Below are 11,007 nucleotides of genomic sequence, written 5' to 3' on the forward strand. Positions count from 1 at the left end.
GATCCCTTGCCCAAATTTGACGATTGCCTGGCACGTAGTCAAAAACATGGCGGACGAGTTGAGGTAATATTTGGTCTTTGTTTTAAAACGTCTCTTTTGTTCCCGCTACGCTGGTACTATGAATTTTTTTTGCGCGACAGTCTGTTTAAGTTGGTTACGTGTTCTCATTTGGGGAATCGGGTTGATCGGGAGAGCGTGCGAGAGATAGACGTCGATTATAAGCTTAAGCTTACATTACATTGTGCATCGTCAACCGTACACGCTTTGGGTTTATTCTTTAATCGTGATAATTACCGTAAAACGGTAAATATTTTTTCAGTGTTATAAAAACGGGAAAGGGACAACAGATTACTGGTTACTTTAATTTTTTTTCCAAAATGCATTCAGTAGATAGTGCTACGTTCTTCCATCTCCAAAGCGAGCTATTAACGGTATTGTGCGAAATATAAGCATGACTTACTTGTGGCGACATTAATTTGCCATACGTAAGTATCGCCTCAATTGAAATGGATAGTGACATGAAAAGAAAGGTTACTTTGCTTCAATGAAAAATTACAACATCATTAATTGTTGGCATTCAAAACAATGGACAGAAGAGATTAACCCCGACTTATTTGCATTTCATTAAGTAAGAACAGCGTCTTTTGGATGTCTGACTCGTTGACTTCACAGAAGGCCGCCAATTGGTAACAGTAATTGTGGGATATTCTGCTATGATTTTGTGCTCAGTGTCTTAATAAATTGATAGTGCATTTGCTTCTTGGATCATGAGCAAAGACAAATTAATTGTGGATAATTTGATGATACAGCACGTAGTGTGCTTAATATATTTAGTCCCATTTACCCCTGAGAGTGACACTTAATAGATTTTACTCTGTGTAATGTCAGACAATTTTACTTGTCAATGGGGCCACCCTAGGGCGTTTCAGGTGTGAATGGGTTAATTTTCAAGATTTGATTTGATATGCAATCCTCTTAATAATGAATTATTAAACATTTTTCTTAATTATTAACCCAATTGACCCCTCATGGGCCGGTTGTTCGAAACCGGATTAACTTAATCCAGGATAAGCGTAAACTTTTGTTTCAATTTTTAACTTTTTGGTGAAAGTTTCTTTTGCTTATTTTTGTTTTTCAAGATTGACTTCTTCTAATGTAAAGTTTTGCCGAATATCAGCGTTGAACAGCACTTGAAAGAAGAGAAATAAACTCCTTGGTTAATTTTTAATCTGGGATTAGCGTTAATCAGCTTTTGAACAACTGGGCCCAGGTGCGGTAAGATGCCCCCCAGTTGTCAAGGAAAATCGTCTGGCGTTAGGCAGAGTAAAATCTGTTAATTCTAACCCCCAGGAGTCAATGGGTCAATGGGTTGATAAAGGACTTGTGCTTGCATTTTATATTTTTTTACTTTAGGGATAAGTGTTGACAGCCCCAACCCTTCATTCCCACACTGAAGCGATGGCGGGGTTGCCCTAGCTTGGGTGAGAAACGGTGGCACATCCACTTCCCCTTGCTGGCCCAACCTTCCAGGAGCTTGGCATGGATACATGCTACTCGGCAGCTGTGCTCCATGCACTGCCAGTATGCCATTCGCTGACACAAGCCTAGCCCCAGTGACTGGCCTCGCAGTGGCAGGCGGCACTTGGGTTCTTGACGACACTTTATCCCCTGCCTTTTTCCTCCCACTAATACTGCATCTTCCATTGTGTGTGACATTAAATTAATATCATCATCATCATTATATTCAAACGGACATGAAAAATACTTTAATACATGAAGGAATGATACTGGATTAAGATACCCAAAAATAAATAAAATGTTGTTTGTTGGAAAAGGTGTTGTGAAATGCGGCCTAAAATTGTTTTCTTCATAGGCTACAAGACTAAATTATGTACCATTTTGCTGATTTTTCAATAAACAGGCAGTGCTCTCTTCTATGAGGCTTCAACAGTTGGTCAGGCTGTTTAACCCCACAGCCTCCAACATTTAGGCATTAAATTAAGAATTAACTTACAATTTCTTGCATTTTCTTTTAGTGAAGATGTCTGTGAGGGAGGCTGTGTTATCATCCATGAAATTTATGATTCAGAGGATGCACATGAACAGTTTGAGGCAGATTTAGAGAGAGCACTAGAATCCCAGTGTGGAATGATTGTAATTGAACCTACTGCAATCGGAGAGGAAACTGCTCGTTGGATTCAAGTTGGGAATTGTTTACACAAGACTGCAGTTATTGCGGGACTTGGCTGCTTTTTAAGCCCTCGGATACTACCCAAAGTTCTCAAGGAACCTGTTAGTTTTGGTTGTGGAGGTGTAAGCTTTTTGTGTGCAGTACTGTATGGCATTTCATGGCAGTTTGATCCATGCTGTCAGTATCAAGTTGAATATGACACTAAAAAACTTGCAAAGCTACCTTTGGGAAGTTTAACCTCGTCATCACCCATTGTCCTTGTCAGAAAAGATGATAAATATCGCAAAAGACTTCAGAACTTGATAGCAGGATCTGCATTTGTTTATTGTGGTTGGAAGGTCTACTGGTGGTATTTTGGTTGATACTTTGAAAGTGTTGTGATTCTCAAATCAGTACATTTTGTTGAGCTTCACTGGTTATTCGATATCGGGTATGCATAGCCTGGTATTTTGAGTGCAATAATCAACCACTTGTGTCGTTTGTTTGTTTGTTAAGTCAAACAAAGTGAATTGTAATCTGATGCACAACAGAAGAAATCATTGGTTTTGGGTTAAAGAAGCACTGTCATAGAAAGTCTTCAGTTGTCATGAATTTTATTTGCCCAAAAATTCTTTGCTTTTAAAGTTGCTGCATTAAAGCAAGATCCCATCTGTTATCCAATTGTATTAGAAAGTCGGGCCATTTTTTACTTAACCCGTCGACAGGGCCAAATCAAATGAAGTCAAAATAGTATTTTCAATTCACCTTTTACTCCATTTATTTATATGCCTTTTTGACATGATTAGATGAATTTGAACGAAAATCAGGAGGGAGATATGCTACTTCTTCATGTTTACTGTAAAGGATTGAGTGGCCAGAAGCCATCAATACTAGTAACCTTATTGAAATGTTGTAACATACTGCTACCTTCCAAACTCTTGTGGGATTCAAACTCTGGTAAGACTCTCCAGTTACAACATAAAAGGGGACAGCTTTCAGAGTGTTTTTATTCAGGAAATCTCTAAGTGTCAGCCTTAGGAAGTACAGGGTTAAGTGCATGTCTGAGATACCATTCATTTAACAAAGCTCATCATTCGGTGAGACAGCTATCTTGTGTCACATTTAGAACCTTTATTGATCATCGGCACCAATGTCACAAGAAACTGATAATGAAATATGTCATTGCCATTTTTTGGCTGCAATAAATAAAATATTCATCTTGATCAGCAAATTTGCATTGATTATAAAATTTAAAATGTTATTGATGAAGAACAATGGGATTTCACTGCCATTAATTAATTCTTGGGAAGCTAATAGAATAATCATTTTCCCTTTTTGATATTTGTTTCTTGGAAATCACAGTTTTTAAGCCTTCCAGGTTTTGAAAAACTTGTGACATGGTCATTTTCCTAACTTTTCCAACATGGTGAGAATTTCCCTCTGAAACCAAGGTGACAGTGTATACCAGATCCAGGCCCTCCTCTGTATCTCTTAGCACAGGTTCAGACTGGAGACTGGGTATTAGTCGTAAACATGAGCTTGGTCTTGCAACTCCTTTCTTGACATTAAACAATCTTTCGTATTCTTCTGCATCTGTAATGAAAATTTTTTTATGGTGTCAAAATGCTTGCCGTATACATACTAGAGTTACTTCAACATTACGGGATGTTTGCAACCAGGGATGTTTTGTCAATACACTGACATGCACACTTGCGTAGCTTTGAGATCTTGAAAGGTATTGAGTGCATTTCAGTAGGAATTAACGAAACCCCACTTCACTGCACTATTTCATCCAGTAAATAAGTTTAAGGAAGGTGTCTGTTGATAAATTTGTGTTGAGCCTCTAACATGGCAAACTGCATTTGAGAGATTTCAAACTTCACTTTCAATGCCAGTGTGTTTGGGGGTTATTTCAAAGTAGGCCTGGTTGACATGGCATGTTTTAAGTTAATATTTAATGAGGGTCCTACATTTATAGAAAACCTGCATTTTTATCTTTTATTCATGTTTACCCACATTCCAAAAACCAGAAGCTCATGACCTTCAATTAACTCTGGTCCAGGGCTGGGGTTTTTAAGTTTAAAAATTTCTTTTATTTGGAAGTAACGCAGCTCGCGCATTTTCCCACAACTGCAGCTTCGATCTTATTTATGTCCATATTTGGGCATAAAATTGCTGTCCTAAAATCCCCAGCTGTGTTCCAAGGAAAAGAGTTGCAAGTTACACACTTCATGGTCATTTGCTTCTGCAAAAACTCAATGGCAGTATGTTAAGGCAGAAGGATTTTTTGCATTAAAGGGTCTGACATTGTGTAATCTTGAAATTTAAGATGGGTCTATGGTCTAACAGTTACTGCTCATTTTAGAGTGGTTTTCAATTGTGCCAAAAGCAATTAGCAAATTGCTTTGGTTTATGATTAGTTCACTCAGTGATTGGTTCAAAGTTCTCGCACCACTTTTTCAACCAATCAGAAGTGAAACCAAAACCAATCATGGCTCGCGTGTGCACATTTTCCTGCGCTTTGTGTCGGCTATGTGTAATTACTTCGAGTTTTGATTGGTTTACTGGATTGTCTCCGTCCTTTCTGATTGGCTAAAGTAATTACCTTGGTTTTGGTTTTACGACACTTAATTGAAAATCGCTCTAATAATAATAATTAAATAATAATAATAATTAACAATAATTGTCACAGCTAATCGCCGTCGCAACTCAACAGCAACAACGCAGCTCAACAAGGTCAAACCGAAAGCACACTATGGCGCCTCTGGTTGCCGCTATACCGTCCATGTGTGACCTTGGAGCACAGCTTACATCTACACAGTGGTATAGCAGACATGGGAGAGGAAAAGACTGTGGCACAGTCGGTTAGTGCGCGGCTTTGGTGCAAAAGGTCCCGAGTTCGATCTCTGGATCTCACATCCTTGTTTCGACTTCTTTCCTTTCAGTGTAGCTCAAGTAGCTTTAAATACCTCTAAAACGGAGGACTGGTGGAGAGGGGGGGAGTAAAATGAGTGCACCGTCCACCTCAGGTTTGTCAGTTTAATTACTGTTACAAGTTATCGACATTAAATATGGTCGCTTTTACTTTTACTTTACCCCTTTAACCCATTTTCTCCAAGGAATGAGACTCGAGAGATTTTACTCTGTTTAATGCCAGACAATTATTATTTTACTCATCAATAGGGGGCAGTTCCAGAATCAATAGGTTAAATAATTCTATATTTGACACTCACCCAAGTAAAGAGGTCTTTCTTCAGTAATTTCAGCAAGATGCTGTCTTCCTTCAGCATCCTTAATCAACAGCACAGTCACATATGAATCAGCATCATCATTTGAACTTTTGATACACTGTGATCCTGGTTGCGAGGACCCAACAGACCTCTTATGGAAGGAGGGCTTCTCAGCTGGTCCCACATTTAAATTATCCTGCCTGTCATTTTCAAAAGGGATCTTCTTCTTTTTGAGCATGTTATTTGCAGACAGTCTTTGGAGAATATCTTGTGCACTTTCTCTAACAGTTTCTTTGGAGGCAATTAGACTCTCCTGTCCTAAGGTCATTTCCCTGATTTTGAAGTCTCCTCTTCTTCTGGAGCCTAAATTTTTCTGCCCTTGCCTGTCATTGGATAACATTTCACTTTTCTTTTGAATGCTCATACTGCTAGGCAAGTCTTCCTCCTGACTGCTGAGGGAAGATTTATGATCTGCATTTTCACTCTTGATCAAGCTATCTAGTTTGCCATTTCTCTTTATTAAACCCTTGCCTCCACTTTGCACATATGTAGTTTCGTCCTCCTTTTTAACACCCAAAGCTAGATCCTCATCTTGTTTTTGGTTTGCCAAATCTCGGAGTTCCTGGGCAAGATCACGGTAATTGTGCTTACTCAATCGTCTTTTCCTCTTCCATGTCTGCTGACTAATTATACCAGCATTGTGCAAAAAATTGAAAGAGTTCTTTGGATCGTAAAAGGATTCCTTGTTAGGACCCATCCTTGGATCTTGAATGTACTCATTCCTTGGGAACAGTAATGCTTTCCCAGTTTTGATATTTTCATCCCATGCATCAAGAGCTTCTTGCATGGCAACAAGAGAATCACTGGTACCTTTCCTCTCGATTTCTCCGTCAAGGTCAAGATCAAATTTCCTAACCAAAATACCAGCAACTTCGTCACGGTAAGAGCTAAAATCAATATTATTATCTTTCAAGTCATTGTCAACATCTTTGCTGTTTTCTGAACGATGATCATCATTGTTGTGGTGAGAGAACTGTTCTGGATTAGATTTCAAATGCATACCAGTGCTTGTAAGATGTTTATCTCTGTCTCCCTTTCTCAAGATAGAGGATAAAAGTTTTCTAGTTTTTGCGGCTGTATGCCCGTTGGCATTTTGGTCTTGAGGACTGCCAGGCTGAATTTCCCTGGATTTCCTTGACCTAGGGAATAACCTCATAGCCTCTGCTTTTGAAAGCCACAACACAAAAGCTTGCTTCACACCCGACAGTCCTTGCACTGGTACTGGAGCGACAGGGAAACCAGTACTACTCTCAAAAGACCACCTGGTCTTTCCTGTTAGTCCAGCAATGACCATAAGTGAACAGGAATGGTTTCCATGTTTAACCAACAGAGCAACATCTGTGGAATTTCCTTCAGCAGAGTGTTGTACTTGGAATAACCTGAAAAGTAAAATAATTATATTATTATTATTATAAAATAATAATGATAATGAAGACTATCCAGTGGGTAAGTCATAGTGAAAACAATTGTACTATCCAATAAATAGTGATTTATCCAGTGGATAGCTTCATCCACCTTTTAAACAACTTGGGTCTGATGCTGATCTTAGCTGGGGTAGAAATTATGACCCTCAAATGACTAGCATTTAAGCTGCCTCTATGTAGAGGTCTGGTTGTTTGACATGTTTTCTGGGAAAAAGAAAACGATTACATCAGACCTCTTCCTATGAAAGGTGCCAAAGGGAAGGAAACTCACCTTCTGTGAGACCATCTCCCAGTATACCAGTGTAAAGGTCAAGACCTCCTGTTCACCATGATAGACAAGACCATGTGGAAACGTAGATTGAGTGACAATATTTGAAAAATAAACACCACACTTACTTGTCAATGGAAACAGCTGATGGTACAGTGACATTCCACAAAACTCCTAGATTATTTCCATTCATAGCCCTAAGGGAAAGTCCATTCCTCTCTTCCAAAAAGACAATGTCTTTCTCACCATCAGAATCAAGATCAGTCAGGAGTGGTTGCCCTAGGATCAGAGATTCTTTGAAAATGGAAATGAAGCCAGTGACCGTGTCTGGATGACGCTTCCCCCAAGGTATGCCTGGTATCACTTTGGTTCCATTTCTAACCTTGTGTAAAAGATCATGGACTGATATAGCCCACAATGACGTTCTGTTCTTCTTTGCTGACTTTGAGCCAATTATCACAAACTGTTCTGCATTTGACAAAGTATGAACAGCAAGGATGTTACTTCCACCATCACCTTCTGGTAAAGGGAGGGAGCGACCAACAGCTTTCCCAGTTTTCCCTGAAAGCAAGTTGATATTACCCTCACTGCCACGACCACCTCGCTCATTCACAAACACAACATCTCTAAAACCATCGTTGTCTATATCATTGACATATTTAAATGCAGATATCCTTTGGTTGGCCTTTGATTCCGACTGCCATTTTGTTGTCCCATTATTAATATTAAGAAGGACAACTTTGACCTTCTCTTCCAGCAACAAGCAATGCCGGTCATTAATATCTGTTCCTCCAGCAATCCTCTCACAGTCCATAAGACTAAAGGAGAAGTTATTATTAAAAATCCACAATCTGGTGCCACAGGAGCCATCGATGGCTAGAACACCACTACCACGACAAATTTTATCCTTACAAATCTCGCTTAAAAACGAGGAATTATCAAATTCGTCTTCCTTAATGTTGAACTCAACTAAAATGTCTGCACCACCATAGCCGGTAGTGTCTGCCAGGGAGAGAAGACCTGGGATAATCCCGCTAAAATTAGCAGTCCAGTTAATCGACTTCAAGTCTCCTTTGCCAGGACAAACTGGAACTTTCTGGCACCGCTGTTTATGACAAGGAAGCAGAAATGCAAACGCGAAGACAGTGAACACGCAAAGTAGAAGAGCGCCAACCAAGGCAATCCTACGTTTTATCGACAACGGCTGTTTCCCTGGAAGCTCGTTGTCACATGAGTTGTCGCTAACGTTTTCAGCCGCACCGAGCCCCTCTGTGTCTGGATCGCCTTCGAGATCATCATCATTCGATCCTATAAGCGGTGTTGTGCCGGCTGAAATAGCCATTTCGAGTGCAACGTTTAACGAAACGTTATGTAATAACTCTCCAATCAAGGGCTTGTAACACTTGTTGTCAGATTGACTTGATCGTTTCTTGGAAATCACAGCTCCTATCTCTTTTCTGTTGTCTATTAAAACAAGCTGAATCGATGAAAAATGATATCGCCAAATGCTGATGAAATCTCTTGAGCATTTGATCAGATCTTTGACTCAGCATAAATTGAATTGATCGACCTCCAGCAGAGAGCAACTGTTCTTGATGAATTACTTTGCGATTTTAAAATTAAACAGACGCTTCAAACACCTTTTTTGTTCCCCAAGACTCTGGTAATTGTTTCGCTAAATGGTATGCCGATTCAACCTGTAAAGTTGTTCCAGTAAATTTGAATATGCCCTCGGAAAGAACAATGAGCGTGTAAAAGACCCAAAAGATCCTCTCTGTTGGCGTCAGCTGCTCAAAACTCTCCTTCACAACCACCGAGTTCTCAAAAGTCGTGGAGATCTGATTTGTTATCGTCTTCATCAACCATTCATGGACTTTTGAAATAAGCTGATTAACAGCTGCTACACGCGCCATTTTGAAGTCGAAAAATCAACCATCTTGGCCGCGCACGACATGGGGAGAATGTAAAGTCAACAAGACGCTTGATGGCGTTTACGTGGAATGCTGCCCTTTGTTGGTTGCCCAAATGTTACTGATCAGTGAAGCCAACTAAGGGAACTTCTACATTACTGCAACTGAGAGTCACAAGGGACTTGGTAAAAGCGCTAAGGAAGGTTAAGTGTGATTGAATAGAACCTTTCCTCGGCGACTTCCAAAATATTCATGGCAACTAGGGACTAGCCAATCACTTCTTCAACCTTCAAGTCACACTTAGCGAAAATGTCAATCACAAAAGCCAGATAAATTTAAGGTACTTAATATCTTCAGTAACAAAGCATTTTTTTCCTTTTCCATTTCTGTGGCGTTTTAGTTTTCTTACCACGTTAACCGACTTAAAGTGTTGTCAATGTATAAAATAAAATAAAAGCAATATTAGAACCATTTATTACTGGGTTGCTAAACCCAGTCGGAATCTGCGTTCATTTTGTCGTTTTTTAATTTTTTTCCGTGTCGGTGAAAGTCTTGCCTGTCACTCCCCTGCTAAGTGGTGTTTTTGTGCATAGAGCCTTCTGCGCCTATTTTCTTAGGATCGAGAGGGTAGTGGGAAATGCGTAGATTTCTCTGGTGGACATAGTAGAACGATTAACTTAACCGGCAATGGCGTCGAAAGTCATGTAACGCGAATGGCGTTTTAGTGGATCTTTGAACAAAATATACCCTTATGAAGCTCAATAATGGCAAATCAATTGGATACTGAACAAGACAGGCGGTGGAATCTTAAAAACGACGAGTAATGGACTTCGACAACAATCTGTGCCCGTACGTCGAGCCGTCTTTTACCAAGTGTGCTGTTATGTAAAACACTGAAGATTCGTAGGGCAGCGATAATAGTGAATTCAAAGACTAGACCAGGTGGATTGGATGGGATTTCAAGCGTTAAAATCGCTGAAAAGGTAAGATTATTTTCGTAGCGATGCAATTGCGTGTCTTCACCATATGTTCCTTTGATCTCACATAATTGTGTTTTCCCTTAAAATATTCGCTTGTTTTCGCTTTAGCTCAAACATATTTACCTTTATTACATGTCCAGTGAATAGTTTTATCCTCTGGGATGAATTTTCCGTCGAAAAATCGGTTATTTGGGTGGTTTTTGGCAAACAGAGGTTAATTATCAAAACCAATGGTATTTTTCGTTATCGCGGACCTAGACGTTATCAGGGTTGGAGTAGTGTTAAACGGAAACCTATCCCTACGCTGAGTGAACGCAAATTTGGACATGCTCGAGGAAATTACAGTGATTACCATGCCGGAGATTCCCAAAACAAAACTGTCAACTTTGGCGTCTTACGCAGCCTACCAAAGCTTAAAGATCCCAAACCCTATGATAAACCGATTATATTATCAGCCAACAACCATGGTTGTGTATCTTCACCTTGTAGAATTTCATCTATCTTTAGTATGGCTGGACATACTAATTAAACCTTGTCGAAGGAGCGGTGGTGTTAATTTTAATAATCTCATAAGCATTCAGCCTGCTGGTACTATTCAAGCGGTGCGTTCGGATTTGATTCGCTTCGCTTTATTGAATACCCGTTCTATCAGGAAAAAGGCTGTGTTTTTGAAAGACTATGTGGTTGAGAATCAAATAGACCTATTGGCGATAACAGAAACTTGGCTAGACGTGAATAATCAACAGAAGGCGAACATTATAAATGAACTCTGTCCTGTGGGGTTTGCGTTTATGCATATTCCTCGAATGAATAAATGTGGTGGTGGTGTTGGTCTAATGTACAATAAATGCTACAAGATCGAGAAACAAGATGTGACCAGTTTCGAATCTTTTGAATATATGGAGGTCTTGCTAAGAACACCCGCTACTGTTCTTAGAATTGGAGTACTTTATCGTCCTCCGCCG

General features: G+C 39.7%; 2 protein-coding genes across 2 annotated transcripts; one reads left to right on the forward strand and one right to left on the reverse strand.

Annotated features, from left to right (window-relative positions):
* The first annotated feature begins 31 nt into the window (after positions 1-31).
* Positions 32-3,401, forward strand: LOC138014558 (transmembrane protein 11, mitochondrial-like). Its single transcript, XM_068861665.1, has 2 exons — positions 32-63; positions 2,037-3,401. The coding sequence occupies exons 1-2, from the start codon at positions 47-49 to the stop codon at positions 2,551-2,553; spliced, it is 534 nt and encodes a 177-aa protein (XP_068717766.1). The 5' UTR covers positions 32-46; the 3' UTR covers positions 2,554-3,401.
* On the reverse strand, positions 3,264-9,079 carry LOC138014557 (uncharacterized). The gene is made up of 3 exons (XM_068861664.1): positions 7,281-9,079; positions 5,404-6,839; positions 3,264-3,763 (listed from the first exon to the last, which is right to left on the reverse strand). The coding sequence occupies exons 1-3, from the start codon at positions 8,492-8,494 to the stop codon at positions 3,462-3,464; spliced, it is 2,952 nt and encodes a 983-aa protein (XP_068717765.1). The 5' UTR covers positions 8,495-9,079; the 3' UTR covers positions 3,264-3,461.
* Positions 9,080-11,007: the final 1,928 nt, after the last annotated feature.

The sequence above is a fragment of the Montipora capricornis genome, chromosome 8, assembly GCF_036669925.1.
Source record: "Montipora capricornis isolate CH-2021 chromosome 8, ASM3666992v2, whole genome shotgun sequence".
Lineage (NCBI taxonomy): Eukaryota > Metazoa > Cnidaria > Anthozoa > Scleractinia > Acroporidae > Montipora > Montipora capricornis.

What these genes read in the sequence shown, in the direction of transcription:
- LOC138014557 (XM_068861664.1), bottom strand. Translation starts at nt 8,494, where the DNA reads ATGGCTATTTCAGCCGGCACAACACCGCTTATAGGATCGAATGATGAT. An exon ending in TCAGCTGTTTCCATTGACAA is followed by an intron (nt 6,840 to 7,280) that starts GTAAGTGTGGTG and finishes TTTACTTTTCAG; the next exon opens with GTTATTCCAAGTACAACACT. An exon ending in AGAAAGACCTCTTTACTTGG is followed by an intron (nt 3,764 to 5,403) that starts GTGAGTGTCAAA and finishes TTTTCATTACAG; the next exon opens with ATGCAGAAGAATACGAAAGA.